General features: G+C 41.1%; 1 protein-coding gene across 4 annotated transcripts in view; it reads left to right on the top strand.

The window, feature by feature from the left end:
- The window catches only part of LOC116252223 (phosphoglycerate mutase-like protein 1), a 43012-nt gene extending 23438 nt beyond the window's left edge, over positions 1-19574 (top strand). For all 4 annotated transcript variants that reach the window (XM_031626345.2, XM_031626349.2, XM_031626347.2 and 1 more), the window contains 2 exons: positions 19070-19114; positions 19201-19574. In XM_031626345.2, coding sequence (XP_031482205.1) covers positions 19070-19114; positions 19201-19312 — 157 coding nt within the window. In that variant the 3' untranslated portion in view covers positions 19313-19574. The remainder of the gene's footprint in view (positions 1-19069; positions 19115-19200) is intronic.
- Positions 19575-20251: the final 677 nt, after the last annotated feature.

Below are 20251 nucleotides of genomic sequence, written 5' to 3'. Positions count from 1 at the left end.
TGGAAGACAGTCAGGTTAAGGTATGGATCATCAGCTCTGTGTCCGCTGATATTCAGCCTCTTATTCTGCGGAAGCCGACTTCGTTTGATATGTGGACTGTGCTTGCGAGGATGTATGGGCGCAAGAAAAGGGTTCTGCGTACGTACCGGATTAAACGCAGTATTTATTCTCTGAAACAGGGTGACCTGTCTGTTGCCTCCTTCTATGCAGCTCTGAAAACTAAGTGGGAGGAACTTGATTATCATGTGAATGATGACTGGGACTGTGGTTCTGATCATGCCCGGTACTGGGAAAAGGAATGGATGGACCGGACGTTCCTTTTCCTTGGAGGCTTGCGTGATGAGTTTGAATCCATTCGGAGTCAAATTCTCAACTGTGATGAGATTCCTGGAATAGAAGATGTTTATGCCAGAGTGGAATCCGAGGAACAAAGACGCCAAGTGATGCAGATTGACCTCAGTCATGGGAATGGTCCCTCGGCCTTTGTTAGCCGTTCCTCTGTGTGTGGCCAGCGCCCTGTTAGGCGATGTACACATTGTCACAAGTCAGGACATTCTGTTGATTTTTGTTGGGATCTACACCCTGAGAAGAGACTTGTTCGTGGTCGCCCTCCGTCTAGTCGGCGAGGTTCTCTTGTGCAGGACTCAAATCAGAGTGGTTCTTCTAGTAGTGAAAAGTCGAGACTTTCCCCGGATCAAATTAAGGAACTACAAGCTTACATCAGTCGTCTTTCTACTACGTCAAAGGACGCATCTACGTCTGATGGAGCTAAGTTAGCTCAGGCTCTTGTGGCTACTAGTGATCAAGGTAATTCTCCTCCCGGTGATTGGATTGTTGACAGTGGGGCTACTCATCATATGACCGGGGATCCTAAGATGTTTCAAGAATACAAGTTGACTTCTGGGCAGCAGCGTGTTTCTATGGCTGATGGGTCTTCTATTTCTGTGGCTGGAAAAGGGAGTTTATCATTACTGAACAAATATTGTCTTCATAATGCCCTGCATGTTCCTAATATTCCCGTAAATTTGTTATCTGTCAGCAGTATTACCAAAGAGCTAAACTGTAATCTAATATTCTCTGCTGATCGTTGTTTCCTGCAGGACTTGGGGACGGGGCAGAAGATTGGGATTGGTTCGGCTATTGATGGGCTCTACAGACTGCCAGTACAGGTTGCCTCTGCTTTGATTTCAGCCACCAGTGGACAGTTGTCTGGCGTGGAGGACAGATCTGTTATTATGCGCTGGCACGAGAGACTTGGTCATATTCCTTTTCAGTTGATTAAACAGTTGTTTCCTAAGATGTTTCAGTCTGTTTCTTTGGACACCTTCGCCTGTGAAGTGTGTCAGTTGTCTAAGCATGTTAGGGCCTCGTACCATATTTCGTTCAATAAAACCAGCCGTCCATTTGCTTTGGTTCACTCTGATGTTTGGGGTCCTTCGGGAGTACCCACTTGTCGTGGTTTTCATTATTTCATGACTCTTATCGATGATTACTCTCGGTGTACGTTCGTGTATTTGTTGAAAGAACGTAGTGAAGTTCCCGGCATTGTCAAAAACTTCGTTGCATTTGTTGAAACTCAATTCCAGACCCCTGTTCAGACCCTTCGTACTGACAATGCTCGAGAGTATGTCTCCCAATCCCTTGATGACTTCTTGCGAAGCAAGGGGATTATACATGAAACATCCTGTAGCTACACACCTCCTCAGAATGGCGTGGCTGAAAGGAAGAACCGTCATTTGTTAAATGTCACCCGGGCCATCATGTTTCAACGTCATGTCCCTAAGCGGTACTGGGGTGATGCACTCCTAACTAGTGCTCATCTCATTAACCGCATGCCTACTCGTGTGTTGAATGGTCATTCCCCTTATTCTGTTTTGTGGCCTACTCAGAATCCCTGGCCTTTGACCCCTCGGGTGTTTGGGTGTGTTTGCTTTGTCCATGATCATAGTCCCACTCTCAAGAAACTTGATCCTCGGTCCATCAAAGCGGTCTTTTTGGGGTATTCCTCCACCCAGAAGGGATACAAGTGTGTTGACCCTAGCACTTCCAGAGTATATGTCTCCAGGGATGTTACCTTTCATGAACATGAGTCATACTTCCCTGCGAATCCTCTTCAGGGGGAGTGTCTAGGTGAGAGAGTGGACGAGTATTCTTCGCATCAGTTGATTCAGTTCACAGATTTCTTGGATTACACGGCCAGTTCTCCGAGTGTGAGTGTGGTAGACACAGTCAGTGAGGACAGAGACAGTCAGATGGAGGGGGGGCCTGTGGAAGAACAGTCCCGTGATCATTTGTTTGGTCAGGTATACAACAGGAAGAAGAAGGATGTGATGGAGGTTGTTGATGTTACCAATCCCGATCTTGTGAGCTTCCCGGATGATCCAAGTCCAATGAATGAAGATCTTCCCATTGCCCTACGCAAAGGCACCAGGTCATGTACTTCTCATCCTATTCAGAGATTTGTTTCGTATGCTAAACTCAGTAAAGACTATAAGTGCTTTATTACCTCTTTATCTATGGCTGTTATTCCCAGGTCAGTGGAGGATGCCAGGGAGGATCCCAAATGGCTAAAGGCCATGACAGAGGAGATGGACGCCCTGGCAAAGAACAATACGTAGAAGGTTGTTGATATTCCTAATGGAACTCACTTAGTTGGTTCCAAGTGGGTGTTTACTGTGAAGTACAAACCTGTAGAACGCTATAAAGCTCGTCTCGTTGCAAAGGGGTTTAGCCAGAAATATGGGATTGACTATCTTGAGACGTTCGCTCCCGTTGCTAAACTGAAGACAGTAAGGGTCATCTTAGTTCTGGCAGTACAAAAGAAGTGGAGCATGGACCAACTGGATGTCAAGAACGCCTTTTTGAATGGTCACCTTGAGGAAGAAGTCTATATGAGCATGCCGCCTGGATATGCGCAGAAAGGAAAGTGTTGTTATCTCAAGAAAGCATTGTATGGCCTCAAGCAGTCCCCTAGAGCGCGGTTTGAAAGACTAAGGGTTGTGATGAAGACTAATGGATATAAACAGGGAAATGGTGATCACACCATCTTCATCAAGCAGAGAAATGGTCTGGTGAGCCTTCTACTAGTATATGTTGATGATATGATTGTCACAGGTGATGACGAAGAAGAAAAAAGGAAGATGAAAGAAATGTTAGCTGCTGAATTTGATCTCAAAGATCTGGGAAAATTGAGGTATTTTTTGAGAATTGAGATCGCTAGATCTGAGACTGGTCTTGTTATGAGCCAAAGGAAATACACTTTGGATCTTCTAAAAGAGACAGGTAAACTGGGATGCAGGCCCTTTCTTACTCCAATGGAGTCTGGCACAAGGATAAGTATCAAAGCTGGGACAATCTTGGATGAGGAAGGAAAAGGGAGGTATCAGCGACTGGTTGGTAAACTAATTTATCTCACTCTTACTCGCCCGGATATTACATATGCTGTGGGTGTGTTAAGTCAGTTTATGCATGCCCCTACTGATTGTCATTGGAAAAGTGCTGAAAGAGTATTGGGATACTTAAAGAATGACCCAGGGAAAGGACTGCTCTATACTCGACAAGGTCAACTCAGCATTGAAGGATACTCTGATGCCGACTGGGCAGGTTGCACAGATACTAGAAGGTCTACCACAGGATACTGCATCTTTCTTGGAGGTAACCTGGTGGTATGGAGAAGTAAAAGACAAGAAGTTTGTTCTAGGTCCAGTGCTGAGGCTGAATACAGGGCGGTTGCTATGGGGGTTACAGAAATGTTATGGCTCAAAATTCTATTAGCAGATATTGGGGTGAAAATGGAAGAGAAGATGAAGATGTATTGTGACAACAAGTCGGCTATTAACTTGGCAAACAATCCAGTCCTACACGACAGAACCAAACATGTGGAGATCGATCGTCACTTCATACGGGAACACATAGATTCTAAGGAGTTGATCCTGCCCTATATGAAGTCTGAAGATCAAGTTGCTGATGTCTTAACCAAGTCTTTATGTACATCTCAATTTGAGAAAAATGTTAGCAAGCTTGGCATGTTTGACATGTATGCCAAGCTTGAGGGGGAGTGTTGAAATAGATTGTAATGGGAACCGGGTCCAATTCTGGACCCGGTCCCATGGGGCACGGGTACCGAGACTGGCTCGGTACCCTAGGCGGTACTCTTTCTCTCCCTCCTATATAATCCTCACTTAAGTGTAATTGTTAAATTAAGTGAATAGATTTTCTATCTCCTAGGGTTGTGGTGTGCACCTAGGTCAGAGCTTCCCGTGGTTTTTTTTCCTCTTTCTGAGGTTTTTCCACGTATATCGTGTGTTCCTCTCTTCTTCCTTCGTGTGTTGCATGTTTCTACAGAAAGAAAAAAATGAAACCACAAAATTAGACCCTACTAGTAACCAAGAATTGCACCAAAATTGAATAAAAAGTTGAATGAGGCAAATATTTCACCATGGCAACTTATATTGTGTGTCTGGAGGTCAGTGGAATCAATATTGCCAAACGCATCGAGGCTTGAAAAGCACAACATCCAGCCTTGAAGCAACATGTAAGCTGCAAAGCATAAATGGTCAGCTTTTCTCATAAAAAGAAAGCGAAGATTAAACAACCACATTATCTATCTATGAGCCAGTAAATGATTACAAGAAGAACCTAAAGCTATTAAATCAATACACAATAAGAGTTCAAGTGATTGCCTGATTTTATATACAGGACCAGACACAAAAAATCCAAGCAATTGGAATTTACAACGCACACACACACACACACAATCATCTTTTCATAGCAATTAATCATAAGAAAGTGTTTGCGGTTTGTCTTCCCTGTTACTGCAATACTATTTGCATGAGAAAATTACATAAAAACAATTTACATAATGCACTGCAAAGTGAATATTCAGAAAAAAAATTTGTGCAGAAAATATCGTTGAAGAGAAAAGCTTGCATAATGCAAAATGAATGAGACACTAACACCTATGTGGCTATGTCACTGTTAAGAAATATGATTTCTTATTATTGTTATCTCTTAATTAGGTATTATCTTAGTTAAGAGTTAGTTTAGGATTAGTTAGGATTTAGTTTATTTCTTTCTTTTCTCTTTATCTTTTATTTTTTATTTTTATTTTATTACTGCCAAACTAGCCGTTGGCAGTTCCAACAGCTCTATTAAGAGCCGTTGGAACTAGCTCAACGGCTAATTCAGCTCCTCTCTTCTTATTCCCTCTTGTATATATTCTTGTAAGAGTCTTTGTAAATATAAGTTGTGTTTTACAGCCTTCATATGTTATATTGAATCAGTTTTATCCTTCCTCACTTGGCCTTAGTGCCTCTTTATTGCTAAATACATATTTTGTGACTGTTATAGTCTCTTTTTACATGGTATCAGAGCCATTGTGCTGATTCTTGAAGCCTATCAAAGGTTGTTGCTGTTATTTCTAGTTGCTGGTTCGTTGAAAAGATTCTTTTGTGCTAGTGGATATCATCTTTTGGAGGCATTTGCCGTGGCTGCTCACCAACTATTTGGTGAAATTTCTAGAAGAATTTCTTCTTGATTTCCTTGGAGATTATTGTTTCAAATATTGCTCTCATGGAGGATTCCAAAGTTTCAATCGAAGGAGGAAGTTATTATGCTCCATACAAGCTTGATGGAACCAATTATACATTATGGGCAAAATGCTTGAAAATGCATATCAAAGGAAAATATCTATGGGGCTTCATAAGAAGTACGTCTATCCCTCCTTCTCTTACGTTAACCAAAGTAGAAAATGGGATCGAGAAACAACTAGATGGAGAGGAAAGACAAAATGCCATAAATGAATATTAGAAAAAATTAGATGATTGGGAAGCCAAGAATTCTAGGATTAAAGAATGAATTTATGAGAGTATTGAACCTAGGATTGCTCAAAATCTTATGTATTATGAAAAAGCTAGTGAAGTTTGGGAATATCTCAATGGAATGTTTACCCAAAAAGATATGGCCCGTAAGTATCTTTTGATTCAAAAGGCCCAAAATATATCAAACAAGGAGAGAAAAATGTTAGAGAATATTTTATGGAAATCTCTAGTGTGTGGAATGAGTTGGATCAACTTAGTCCCACACTAGGGATGGATTGCAAGTGTCATGAGATTAGAAGAAATGAAGTTGATGAATTTAGGTTTTTTCAATTTCTTCAAGGGCTACGACCCGTATTTGAACAAATAAGGTCAGCCCTTCTTTCCCTAGCCTCTCCTCCACTCATCCATGAACTACTTACAAAGCTAAGTGGAGAAGAAACTAGAATGAAACTATCCAAAGAAATGGATAAGGATAGTGTTCTTATTTCAAAACAAGAAGAAGAAAGAGTCTTAGCCGCCTCTAAACCCGGAAACAACATCAAATCCTTTAGACCTCCTCACTTTAGAAATCAAAATAGAGGAGAATATAAAGTTGTTTGTCACTATTGTCATGAACCGGGTCACATAAGACCTAGTTGTCCAAAGTTGAACAACAATGAAGGACAATGTCGAAAACATGGAGGAAATCTTTTCAAAGGAGGAACTTCATATCCTCAAGAAGGGCAACACAACCGGGGAATTTCATATCCTCAAGGTGGACAACACAACACTAGACAATTTGATCAAAGAAGGGCTGCAAATGTTGCAAATGAAGGATGTGATCTTTCATCAATCTCCACAACGTTGAATCAAATCACGACGGCCCTTCAACCCATGATCAAGGAGTCAAATTCCGGAGCACTAGCAACAATCGCATCCATCTCCAACACTCCCGGTATGTTTTGTTGGCTTTTAGATTCCGGTGCATCTTTTCATATGACACCAAATATATCATCTTTGACCAATTTTGAACAAACAAGAAAAGAATCAAATGTAGTTACTGCCGATGGTACTTCTTTGAGTGTTAAAGGGATTGGGAATTTTGAAAAAGAATTTGGAAAACAAAATTTTTTTGTTCCAAAAGTTGGTTTTGTCCCTAAACTTAATCTTAACTTACTTTCTGTGTTTAAAATCTCAGATCTTGGTTTTGACGTAGTTTTCTCATCAAATAAATGTTTGGTGGAGGATCACCAAACCGGGAGATTGATTGGGGAAGGTTTTAGAAAATGGGACCTCTACTACATGAACAATTTATGTATCCCCAAAGAAAAATTTTGTCACTATGTCGAAAATGTGAACATCAATGTTTGGCACCAAAGATTAGGTCATCCAAACATTAGAAAATTGTCTATGATGAGCCCTATCAAGGACATTTGTATTGAGAACTTTAAATGTAATGATTGCATACATGGAAAAATGAAATCCTTATCTTTTGGACAAAGAAACTTCTTCTCTTCTTTGCCTTTTGAGTTTGTTCATTCCGATGTATGGGGACTGTTAGAATATCTTGTATAGGGAACCGGGTCTGGATATGGACCCGGTCTCATGGGCACGGGTACCGAGGGTGGCTCGGTACCCTAGGCGGGCCTCCCTCTTATATTATCTCACTTATTGTGTAATTGTTGATTAAGTGAAAATAACATTCTCTCTCCTAGGGTTGCGGTCTTGCCCCTAGGTTAGAGCTTCTCCGTGGTTTTTCACCTCTTACTGAGGTTTTCCACGTATATCGTGTGTTTCTTCTCCATTATCTTCTTGCGTTGCTTGTTTCTACATGGTATCAGAGCCAGCGCGTGTGGATTCTTTGGTGTGATCGTGGATTTCCGCCTTTTTCCGCTGCCGTTGGAGTTTCTTGTTTTTCCCGCTGCCTGCCGCTGCTGACGTTTCCGCGGCCGCCGCTGTTTTTTCCGTCGCTGCCGCTGACGTTTTTCGCCCACCGCCGCTGCGTTTCCGCTGCTGGTGACCTGCGGCGCCGCTGTTCTTCCGCCGCTGCCAGGGTTTCTCTCGCCGTCGCCGTCAGGGCTTCTTCTGCCGCCGCCGTCAGGCCTTAAGTCTCTTCCGCCGTGGTTCTTCCACCTTCGCCGCCGCTTGTCTTGTTTTCTCTTGGGCTGGTGCCGCGTGTCCTGGTGTTGGATATTGCCTTCCTGTGGGGATTGTGATGGCAGAAGAGATGACTTGCAAGATCGATGCTGCCTTTGACTCGGGCAGTCATACCAAGAGCGAGAACTTGCCTGTTCAAGTCACCTCCATTCGGCTGAACAAAGACAACTATCTCTCTTGGTCTACTGCACTTGAAATAGGGATTACCAGTCGCGGTCGTCTTCCCTACATCATTGGGGAGAAACCTGCACCTTCTAAAACGGATCCACAATGGGCGACTTGGGCGTTGGAAGATAGCCAAGTTAAAGTATGGATCATTAGTTCTGTTTTCGCTGATATTCAGCCCCTGATCTTGCGTAAGTCGACTGCATATGACATGTGGACTGTGCTTGCAAGGATGTATGGCCGTAAGAAGAGAGTCTTGCGCACGTACCAAATCAAACGTGGCATCTACTCCCTTAAACAGGGTGACTTGTCTGTGGCATCCTTCTTTGCCGCCCTGAAGACTAAATGGGAGGAACTGGACTATCATGTGAATGATGACTGGCATTGTGGTTCTGATCATGCCCTGTACTGGGAAAAAGAATGGATGGACCAGACCTTCATTTTTCTTGGAGGATTACGTGATGAATTTGAATCCATTAGGAGCCAAATTCTAAACTGTGACGAGATTCCTGGGATTGAGGAGGTGTATGCCCAGGTAGAATCTGAGGAACAACGTCGCCAAGTCATGCATATTGACTCCAGCCAGGGGAGTTCTCCCTCAGCGTTTGTTAGCCGTGCCTCTGGGACTGGACAACATCCTGTTCGGCGTTGTAGTCATTGTAACAAGTTGGGGCATTCTGTGGATTTCTGTTGGGATATTCATCCTGAGAAGAGACTTGTTCGTGGTCGTCCTCCTTCTAGTCGGCGAGGGACGTCTGTGCCTGACTCTAGTCAGGGTAATTCGTCACATGTTGAAAAATCAAAGCTTTCCTCTGAGCAAATCAAGGAGTTGCAAGCTTATATCAGCCGGCTTTCTACTACACAAGAGGAAACTTCCACGACCGAGGGAGCTAAGTTAGCTCAAGCTCTTGTGGCCACAAGTGATCAAGGTAATCCCTCCCATGGTGATTGGATTGTTGACAGTGGGGCTACTCATCATATGACAGGGGATCCTAAGCTGTTTCAAGAATACAAATTGTCTTCAGGGCAGCAACGCGTGTCTATGGCTGATGGGTCTTCTATCTCTGTGGCTGGAAAAGGGAGTTTGTCCTTGTTAAATAAATATTGTCTGCATAATGCTCTTCATGTTCTCAATATTCTTGTGAACTTGTTATCTGTCAGCAGTATTACCAAAGAACTAAATTGTAATCTGATTTTCTCGGCTGACCATTGTTTTCTATCGGACTTGGTGACGGGGAAGAAGATTGGGATTGGTTCGGTTATTGATGGGCTCTACAGACTGCCCGTGCAAGTTGCGTCTGCATTGATTTCAGCCACTAGTGGACAGTTGTCAGGTGTGGACGACAGGTCTATCATTATGCGATGGCACGAGCGTCTTGGACATCTCCCATTTCAGTTGATCAAGAAGTTGTTTCCTAGACTTTTTACGTTTGTTTCCATTGACTCCTTCACATGTGAAGTGTGTCAGTTGGCTAAGCATGTCAGGGCTTCGTACCCTATTTCTTTCAATAAAACCACCCGTCCATTTGCTTTGGTTCATTCTGATGTTTGGGGTCCTTCGGGAGTACCCACGTGTCGTGGTTTTCATTATTTTATAACTCTTATTGATGACTACTCTCGTTGTACGTTCGTGTACCTGTTGAAAGAACGTAGTGACGTTCCGGTCATTGTAAAAAATTTTGTGGCTTTTGTTGAGACTCAGTTTCAGACCTCTGTTCAGGCTTTCCGCACTGATAATGCTAGAGAGTATGTCTCCCAATCTCTAGATGATTTCTTGAAGAGTAAGGGTATTGTTCATGAAACGTCCTGTAGTTACATACCTCCCCAAAATGGCGTGGCTGAACGTAAGAATCGCCATTTATTAGATGTCACTCGGGCTATTATGTTCCATCGGCAGCTTCCTAAGCGCTACTGGGGTGATGCACTTCTCACTAGTGCCCACCTTATTAATCGTATGCCTACCCGTGTGTTGCAGGGTCATTCCCCATATTCTATGCTGTGGCCCACTCAGAATCCCTGGCCTCTTACTCCTCGGGTGTTCGGGTGTGTCTGTTTTGTTCATGACCATAGTCTCATCCTCAAGAAACTTGACCCTCGGTCTATCAAGGCTGTCTTCCTGGGGTATTCCTCCACTCAGAAGGGATACAAATGTGTTGATCCTACCACTTCTAAAGTCTATGTCTCCCGGGATGTTACTTTTCATGAGCATGAGGCGTACTTTCCTGTGAATCCTCTTCAGGGGGAGTGTCTAGGGAACAGTAGTGAAGAGTATTCCTCAAATCAATTGATTCATTTTATGGACTTCTTGGATTACAAGGTTAGTCACAGTGTGACAGACACAGTCAGAGATGGTAGAGACAGTCACACGGACGGGGGCCTTGTTGTCAATCAGTCCACAGCTCGTGATCACTTGTTTGGCCAGGTGTACACCAGGAAGAAGACAGATGTGGTTGAGAATGTTGATATAACCAATCCCAATCCTGTGAGTTCCCCGAATGACCCAAGTCAAATCGATGAAGAGCTTCTTATAGCCTTGCGCAAGGGCACCAAGTCATGTACTTCTCATCCTATTCAGAGATTTGTCTCTTATGCGAAACTTAGTAAGGATTACAAATGCTTTATTACATCCTTGTCTAAGTCTGTGATTCCCAGGTGTGTGGAAGATGCTAGAGAGGATCCTAAATGGCTACATGCCATGACAGAGGAGATGGAGGCCTTGGCGAAGAATGATACTTGGGAAGTAGTTGATATTCCCAAGGGGACTCATTTAGTTGGTTCCAAGTGGGTGTTCAATGTGAAATACAAACCGGATGGCACCATGGAGAGGTATAAGGCTCGTCTTGTTGCAAAGGGGTTCAGCCAAAAATATGGTATTGATTACCTCGAAACCTTTGCCCCTGTTGCTAAACTGAAAACTGTGAGGGTCATCTTAGCACTTGCAGTGCAAAAGAAGTGGAGCATGGATCAGCTTGATGTCAACAATGCCTTCTTGAACGGCTATCTACAAGAAGAGGTCTACATGAGCATGACTCCTGGATATGTTCAAAGCGGAAAATGTTGTCATCTCAAGAAAGCCTTGTATGGGTTAAAGCAGTCTCCTAGAGCATGGTTTGAAAGGCTGAGGATAGTGATGAAGACTAATGGATACAAACAGGGAAATGGTGATCACACCTTATTCATTAAGCAGAGAAATGGCCTGGTGAGTCTTCTTCTTGTGTATGTTGATGATATGATAGTCACAGGTGACGATGAAGAAGAAAAAAGGAAGATGAAGGAAAGGTTAGCTGCCGAATTTGATTTTAAAGATTTGGGTAAACTAAGGTACTTTCTGGGAATCGAGATTGCTCGGTCAGAGACAGAGCTTGTTATGAGCCAAAGGAAATACACTCTGGATCTTTTAAAGGAGACAGGCAAACTTGGATGTAGATCATTTCTAACTCCAATGGAGTCTGGTACAAAGATAAGCATCAAAACTGGCAACATCCTTGATGAGGAAGGAAAAGGGAGGTATTAGAGGCTGGTTGGTAAGCTCATCTATCTTACTCTTACTCGCCCTGATATTACGTATGCTGTGAATGTGTTGAGTCAGTTTATGCATGCGCCTACTGATTGTCACTGGAAGAGTGCAGAAAGAGTGTTGGGGTACCTAAAGAATGACCCAGGGAAAGGATTACTCTATACTCAGCAAGACCAACTTAATATTGAAGGATACTCTGACGCAGATTGGGCAGGATGCACTGATACTAGGAGGTCTACCACAGGGTACTGCATCTTTCTGGGGGGTAACCTGATTGTATGGAGAAGTAAAAGGCAAGAAGTTTGCTCTAGATCCAGTGCTGAGGCTGAATACAGGGCTGTGGCTATGAGAGTTACAGAAATGCTATGGTTAAAGATTCTCCTAGCGGATATTGGAGTTGAAACGGAAGAAAAGATGAAGATGTACTGTGACAACAAGTCTGCGATTAACCTTGCAAACAATCCCGTCCTTCATGACAGAACTAAACATGTGGAGATTGATCGCCATTTCATACGGGAACGTATAGATTCCAAGGAGTTGATCCTGCCGTACATGAAGTCTGAAGATCAAATTGCCGATGTTTTGACCAAAGTCTTATGTACATCTCAATTCGAGAAAAATGTGAGCAAGCTTGGCATGTTTGACATGTATGCCAAGCTTGAGGGGGAGTGTTAGAATATCTTGTATAGGGAACCGGGTCTGGATATGGACCCGGTCCCATGGGTGCGGGTACCGAGGGTGGCTCGGTACCCTAGGCGGGCCTCCCTCTTATATTATCTCACTTATTGTGTAATTGTTGATTAAGTGAAAATAACATTCTCTCTTCTAGGGTTGCGGTCTTGCCCCTAGGTTAGAGCTTCTCCGTGGTTTTTCACATTTTACTGAGGTTTTCCACGTATATCGTGTGTTTCTTCTCCATTATCTTCTTGCGTTGCTTGTTTCTACAGGGACCATCTCCTATCATGTCAAAAGGAGGATTGTCATATTATGTAATCTTTGTTGATGATTTCACTAGGTATTGTTGGATATATTTCCTAAGATATAAATATGAAGTTTTTGAGATATTCAAAAATTTTCACAAGTTGGCACAAACACAGTTGAATGCCAAATTAAAAATTTTAAGGACTAATTTTGGGAGAGAATACATTTCAAATGAGTTCAAAAGGTATTTGGAAAACTATGGTATAGTTCATCAAAAATCATGTCCAAGAACACCTCAACAAAATGGACTTTCTGAAAGAAAACATAGACACATAATTAAAACAACAAGAACTCTTCTTATGGCCAAAAATGTGCCTAAAAACTTTTGGGTTGAAACAGCTCTTGCCTCTGTTTATCTCATAAACAGAATGCCTTCAAAAGTTTTAAACAATACAACCCCATTTGATAAATTATTTAAGTATGAACCCGATTTTAATAGACTTCGTGTTTTTGGATGCAAATGCTTTGTTCTTAATGACAAGGCTGATAAACTTAGTTCAAAAGTTGTTGAATGTGATTTCATTGGTTATTCTGAGACACAAAAAAACTACAAATGTTATGATCCAGTCAAAGACAAGATCATAGTTTCAAGAAATGTAAAGTTTTGTGAAGATGAAAATGGATTTAAAAATTGTGGAGGGTCACAACACAACAATGATTATTCCTTTTTATTTAAATCTCTCTCTCAATGTGATGATGAAATGCATGATGTTGATGGTAGTAACACTGATGATAATGATAGTAGAGTAGCCAAGGATATAATCACATATCATAGAAGAAACCAGCAACAAGATGTTGGTGAGGAAGAATATCATGAGACTAGTGATCTCCAACCAACTCCAACTCCAAGTGAGGAAAACCTTAGAAGATCCACTAGAAATTCAAGACAACCCAATAGGTTTGTATCATATGAAACTTTTACCCCAACACATAGAGCTAGAATTAATGTCATTCATTCTCACTTTGAACCTTCTACGTTTAATGAAGCCTCCAAATATATTGAGTGGAAGAATGCCATGTTAGAAGAATTGGATGCTTTGAGAAAAGCCCAAACTTGGGAAATACAAGATTTACCCATAGGAAAAAAGACTATTGGATGCAAGTGGGTATACAAGGTGAAAACTAAAAGCGATGGATCTCTAGAGAGATATAAAGCAAGACTTGTTGCCAAAGGATACGCTCAAGAATATGGTATTGACTATGAGGAAACATTTGCCCCTGTAGCTAGAATGACTACTGTTAGGACACTTATTGCTTTAGCATCTATTAAAAACTGGAATATCTACCAAATGAATGTTAAAAATGCCTTTTTAAATTGAGATCTTATGGAATAAGTCTATATGGAAGTTCCACCAGGGCTGTCAGTTTCTCAAGGGAAAGTTCTTAGACTTAAGAAGACTCTTTATGGCCTCAAACAAGCTCCTAAAGTTTGGTTTGACCGTTTTAACTCTGTTATTTCTGATTATAGGTTTCATTTTTGCTTAACTGACACTGCCTTGTTTGTTAAGTATACTATTGCAGGTATCATAATTCTTCTATTGTATGTTGATGATATGATTATTACAGCTAGTGATAAGGAAGGTATTAGAGAATGTAAGAAATTACTACAAGAAACTTTTGAAATGAAAGATTTAGGTTTTCTAACGTGTTTCTTGGGTATTGAGGTTGTATATTCTACTAGAGGATATTTTTTGTCACAAACTAAGTTTGCTGCAGAGATCATTGATAAATCAGGCATAACGGATGATAAGGTCACAGAAACTCCTGAAGCAGTAGGAAGCTAGATAAAGATTGATAATGGAGTTCCACTTGCCAATCTCACTCCTTACCGACAACTTGTGGGATCCTTGATGTACCTTAGCATCACTCGGCCTGACATTGCTCATGCAGTTCATATTGTGAGTCAGTTTCAATATGCTCCATCAACTGTTCATATGGGAGCTGTTCTTCGTATCATCAAATATATTAAGGGAACAATAAATAAGGGAGTATTTATGTCTTCCTCTTCCTACTTGAACTTGATTGCTTATACTGATGTTGACTGGGGAGGAGATCCAAATGATAGACACTCAACTACTAGATTTTGTGTTTTTCTACGGGAATCACTCATCTCATGGAAGTGCAAAAAGCAACAGAAAGTCTCACTATTCTCTACTGAAGCTGAATATCGAGCCATGGCTTCTACAACTATGGAAATTGTCTGGCTTCGCCAAATGCTCATCGATATGGGAACAAGGATAGAAGAACCCACTAATTTATGCTGCGACAACAAGAGTTCTATTTGCATTGCCAAGAATCAAACATTCCATGAACGAACAAAGCATATAAAGATGGACTGTCACTATGTTCGTGAAGAATTTTTTAAGAAGACTATCAAGCTTCCATATGTATCCCCTGATTTTCAGCTGGATGATTTCTTCACAAAGCCTCTATATTCTCCCGGATTCAATTTTCTTTTAGATAAACTCTCGGTGATAGCACCATAAGTTTAAGGGGGGGGTGTTAAGAAATATGATTTCTTACTGTTGTTATCTCTTAATTAGGTATTATCTTAGTTAAGAGTTAGTTTAGGATTAGTTAGGATTTAGTTTATTTCTTTCTTTTCTCTTTATTTTTTATTTGTATTTTATTACTGCCAAACTAGCCGTTGGCAGTTCCAACAGCTCTATTAAGAGCCGTTGGAACTAGCTCAACAGCTAGTTCAGCTCCTCTCTTCTTATTCCCTCTTGTATATATTCTTGTAAGAGTCTTTGTAAATATAAGCTGTGTTTTACAGCCTTCATATGTTATTCCTCACTTGGCCTTAGTGCCTCTTTATTGCTAAATACATATTTTGTGACTGTTATAGTCACTTTTTACAGTCACATGGGTGTGAGTGTTGGAGTTGGTGCTGGTGTCAGTGCTGGATGTGGAAATTTCCAAAAAAGAAAATTGGGTGCGAGAGCATATATATATATATATATATATATATATATATGTTATTTGTTATGTAAGTAATTTTATTTGTCTATATTTTTAGACTTTTTTTTATCAAGGTTACCGTAATCTCATACAAAATTTGAAGTTTTCTTAAATAAAATAAGGGAGGAGAGAGAGAAGAGGAAAGATAGGTGAAGGAAAAAAATGAAAAAAAAAAAGAGGAAAGAAGAATGGATTGTGTCAGCAGCACTCGATTCAGTTTGATCGAATCGGGTGCCGTGTCGGGCCGCACCCGCATCGGTGTGGGTGCGCCACCATAGTTGGCACACCCGTGTGACTTAGACTAACACAAAGAAAATATAAAGAACACAAAGAAGCACAGCAGAGCATGGAATACAGTATGTGCCTTGTTTGCGAGCTATGCTCCATAGTGGGAAATGCACCTTGTTGTGTGACAAGCACACACTTTTTCCCACTTGCATTATGTTGTATGTTTCCCAAGCTTTTTAATATGTGCTTTGTTATCAAGTGCATATAGCATGCGTCATAATGTTCTGTTGACAACACTGGCTGGACTGAATCCAACTTAAAAGATCAAGAACCGTAAAGAAAGAGCTTATTGATTAGATATGAGAATGTTTTCATTCTCTGATAACAAGAGATGGCTGGGTTGGCTGGAACGGTAAAGAATATGGCTGGTTTTCGTTGTTTCTTTGCTAACATGCAGCGTTTTGGTCAAACTCTCTGAAACTCCTTTGTTGGTAGTTACAAAAATGTCCTAATCTAACTCTACATGGTTTGTAGAGTTGGGGGATGCCCACTAAGTGATACATGAATGCCTCATCAAGTCTATTTTGTTGGGCCATTATTTCCATAAATGATGGGTTCATAGAATTAAGGATCTTCTCACTTGCTTTGAGTGAAGTTAGATTTGGTGATAGAAGGCAAGAAAATGTTTTCGGTTAACTGAGCTTCAGTTTACGGGTCAAAGGAGCAGTTGCTTCACATATTGGAGCTTACAATGATGAGAACAACTTTGCAATGATGACATCAATTTTTTTTTCTACTGCAGAAAGATTAATTTTGTTCATGTAAATGCCTTCTTGTATGAGGTGCATGCTTACGTTGCCCAAGAGGCCACCGGCAACGATGACGACTTCCTTCCACAAGGAAGTGGAATATGTGATGGCGGAACGCAAAGTTCATCGACGTGGTGTCCCAGCTTACACGGAAGACTTGGTAAAGTGGACGGGACTACCCGAGAGTGAAGCAAGTTGGGAACGAAGTGACGACTTGTGGCAGTTCGTGGTCAACGAGAAAACGATGAAGGCGTGACGAGGACGTCCACGCAATAGGTGGGGGCGTCACGAAGATTGTCAAAGACCCTCACTGTGCTGCTGTCCCAAAGGAAGGAGGCTTTTCCATAAGAAGACTCACAAACCGCTTGAAAGAAGATCAAACTGCACTCATGCGGGTCATGTCAGGCTAGGAAAACAGGTGAAGAATATAAACCTGACCGATATAAATTGACCTGGAATTTACCAGATTCAGAGAGGTACTTGGTTTTCATACTCCATAGAACTAAACCCATGGCCGTTATATATTTGGAAATTGAAACCTATGTCACATGGGTGCGGGCCACAGGGATTGGTGCGAGGTGAAGGTATGGGTGCGGATGTGGCAGTTTTGTAAAAAAAAAAAAAAAAATTAGCTGGGTGTGGGGAGGATGTATACATGTGTGTATTTGTATATATGCACAGTATATCATTTGTTACATAGTTATTTAACTATTTAGTAGCCTAATTTATCTATATTTTGATATAATCTTTTGGTATTCGAGCTAGTTTAGTCAGGTGCACATTTAAAATTGTTAGTTTTGGCCGGTTTCAGCTAAACTCACTGGACATGCTGTGTGGAAGAAGCACCAGCACTAGCACCGACACGGGTGCCACACAGGTGCGGCAGCTGTTTAGGAGCACCCATATGACATGCTTTGAAACCTCTTGTACGGTTGTACCAAAGTTGATACATTTGCAACACATTTGTACCTAATGTATTCTGATATCAATTTTTTTGGGACCTGCCCACATTTTGATCTAAAACCTGTTTTACATACATCTCAGTTTTTACTGCAGGTTATCGTTACTATATTTTATTATATTTTTTTTAGAAATTTTCTAAAATGGAAGCTTGTTTTGTGTTTCTCTGGTACAGCCTATGTCTTCAAAAGGCGAGCTGGGAGTGAATATATTAACAGTATATCTCATAGCAACAATATGATTAAGGGTGGGTTCTGGTATAGGAGCCCGTCGGGCTTTTAGGCCAGGCCTGTGCTGTAAAAATGGACTTGGGCCGGCACGAGCCTGACAATGAATCTGGTTGGGTCAATATTGAGCCGGCACGATATAATATATTATTATTATTTATTATTTTAATATATTTTTCTTATATTTGCATATAAAACATAAATTTTTTAATGTTTTAATTAAAACTGGGCCGTGCCCTGGCCGAGGCCATCAAAATGGGGCTCTGGCCAGCCAAGCCCGATGCCTGGCCCTAAATGCAATGGGAGCAATATGTTTATGTGGTATCTTTTAACTGTATAAGCAAATATATAACAGTAAAAGTAACAGAATAAATGCAGCAAAACAGCATGTAAAAAGGGCAAAAAAAAAAAAAGAAAAGAAACAAATGGGAGGAAGAAAAGAAAAAGAAGAGAGAAAAGAACAAGAATGAAAAAAATAACAGGAGGAAAGGAAAAGTTAGAAGGAAAAACATGAGGTAAAAAATTCTTCTTGTTTAAAGACTTTGGTACTTCCATGGACTAGCCTAGTTGCAGTCCGCCTTGGCAGTGCCTAGGCAGCCCACTTTGAAACTACAACCTAGCCAAAAAAGGGGCTGCCTGTGGTGTAGGTGTTTCTGAGCACACTCGTGCAAACTAAATTAGTAGCAGCATCATTTTTACGACTGAATGTGATGGTCATGGCAGGGATACTCAGCATCGTCATTGGCCTTCTAATTTACTACTTCATAAGTTGAGGAGTTAATAATTGTCTAATTATTTGCTTAGGCTATGGCTACAAATTAAGTAAGTAAATGTTGAACGTCCAAGGATATGTGGTGCTCTTAATAGACTTGAGCCCAATCCAATCCTGATCTATCTATAACCAAATGAAGTTGAGTGAGTCTGTGCCTAAACGATATTGCCTATATATCAATTTCTACTTTGGCTGGTTCTTCCTTGCTGAAGGTGAATGTCATGTGTTACCCTTGTTGTATTGGTGCATCTGTGATACTTGGTGCTTAGGATTAACAATTGCTGTAATCGGCTGCAAAATGGTGAAAATGGGGGATATTTTATTCTCCAAGATTTCTCTAACACTCTTTTAGGTATACCCTTTTTCATTGGCATAAGGACAATTTGATTGAGTCTTAGAATATGCACGTTTCCTATTCAAAGAATATTTTCATGCTTAGCCATCTTGATAATTCTCGAGCTACTTCATTACTGCTTCTCCTTTACTTCTTTCAGGTTTGCAAATTGTGAACTTCGATCATTGGTTGTCGTAGATAGACAGTAAGTAAATGTTGTTCATAACTGGCTTCTAGCTTTTGTCATTGCCCATCCTCTTTCACTAACCAAAAGGATAATCTCTGCTGCAGTGGATCCTTGTCGGGTTACCGGAGCACAAATTTTCCAGGAAAGATTCCTCGCGGTCCTGATGTTCCAAGTGATTTTGCACATATGGATAAGGCAGAGGATGGGAAGTTTTAGGATTCCTTTTTGATCAAGGATTATTGCCTTCCTGGTAATTGAAGGTAGTCACTTGGTTTTCCATTGTCAGTTTGTATGATTGTGGACTTGGCCTAGTTGTGGTGCAATTGCTCATACATTCTACTAAAATACGCCAAATTTGTGGCATGGATTCCCATTTTTCAGATGGTTCTTGTCTTTTTTCCATTATAAATTTCGTATGTTCTGTTTGATGGACCTTTTTTTTAGAAAGAATGATGGCATCTAGCATGTTTTCACGTTACTCTTGGATTTTAATGCAAGGGTCTTGGGCTTTTCTCCAATGGCTTCTGGTCAAGCGTGTTCGTAGACTTGAACCTTGTCATGGTAGGGGTACTTTTGATAAAACTCTGCACTTGAGTACCACCTAAGCGTCTTAGCAATTGCTTTCCACAGGATGGGCTCTGAGAATTGGTTGTGCTTCTTCGTCCTTTCGAGAAGCGTGGTACTTGTCATGGCTGTAGGTTGTTCAGATAATGTTAGTCAGCCATCAAATGGTGGTTTGCTTTGAACATAAAATGGGGATCGTATTTTTGGAAAAGAAACAACTGAAAAATCTGCTTTTTCCACAGCTCCAGTTTTTCCTTGTGAATTATGGTCATTACCTTGGTGATTTGATGAGAGGTCTTAACCGCCCTCCACCGAAGGCCGCTTTGGGACCTTGATGGGAAGCTAAACACTCGCTAATTAGAATGCAGTGCTGCGGCTCAGTGATCGAGTATTTCAGACCTTCATTAGTATCCTCTGCCACATCACAGTTGCTAAGTTTATCTTTCTATAGAATTTTTGAATCTATCCTGCTCGTTAATTCTTTTGTAAATTACCAAACGGAGTTGGCTATATTGAACTGGCATGAATCTTTCGTTCCAATTGTATTGGATGTTTCTGTGGAGTAAAAACCTCTAATTGGTAAATATTTCA

Source organism: Nymphaea colorata, chromosome 4 (assembly GCF_008831285.2).
Source record: "Nymphaea colorata isolate Beijing-Zhang1983 chromosome 4, ASM883128v2, whole genome shotgun sequence".
NCBI classification, from domain to species: Eukaryota; Viridiplantae; Streptophyta; class Magnoliopsida; order Nymphaeales; family Nymphaeaceae; genus Nymphaea; species Nymphaea colorata.
This window is presented reverse-complemented; position numbering and strand designations above follow the sequence as displayed.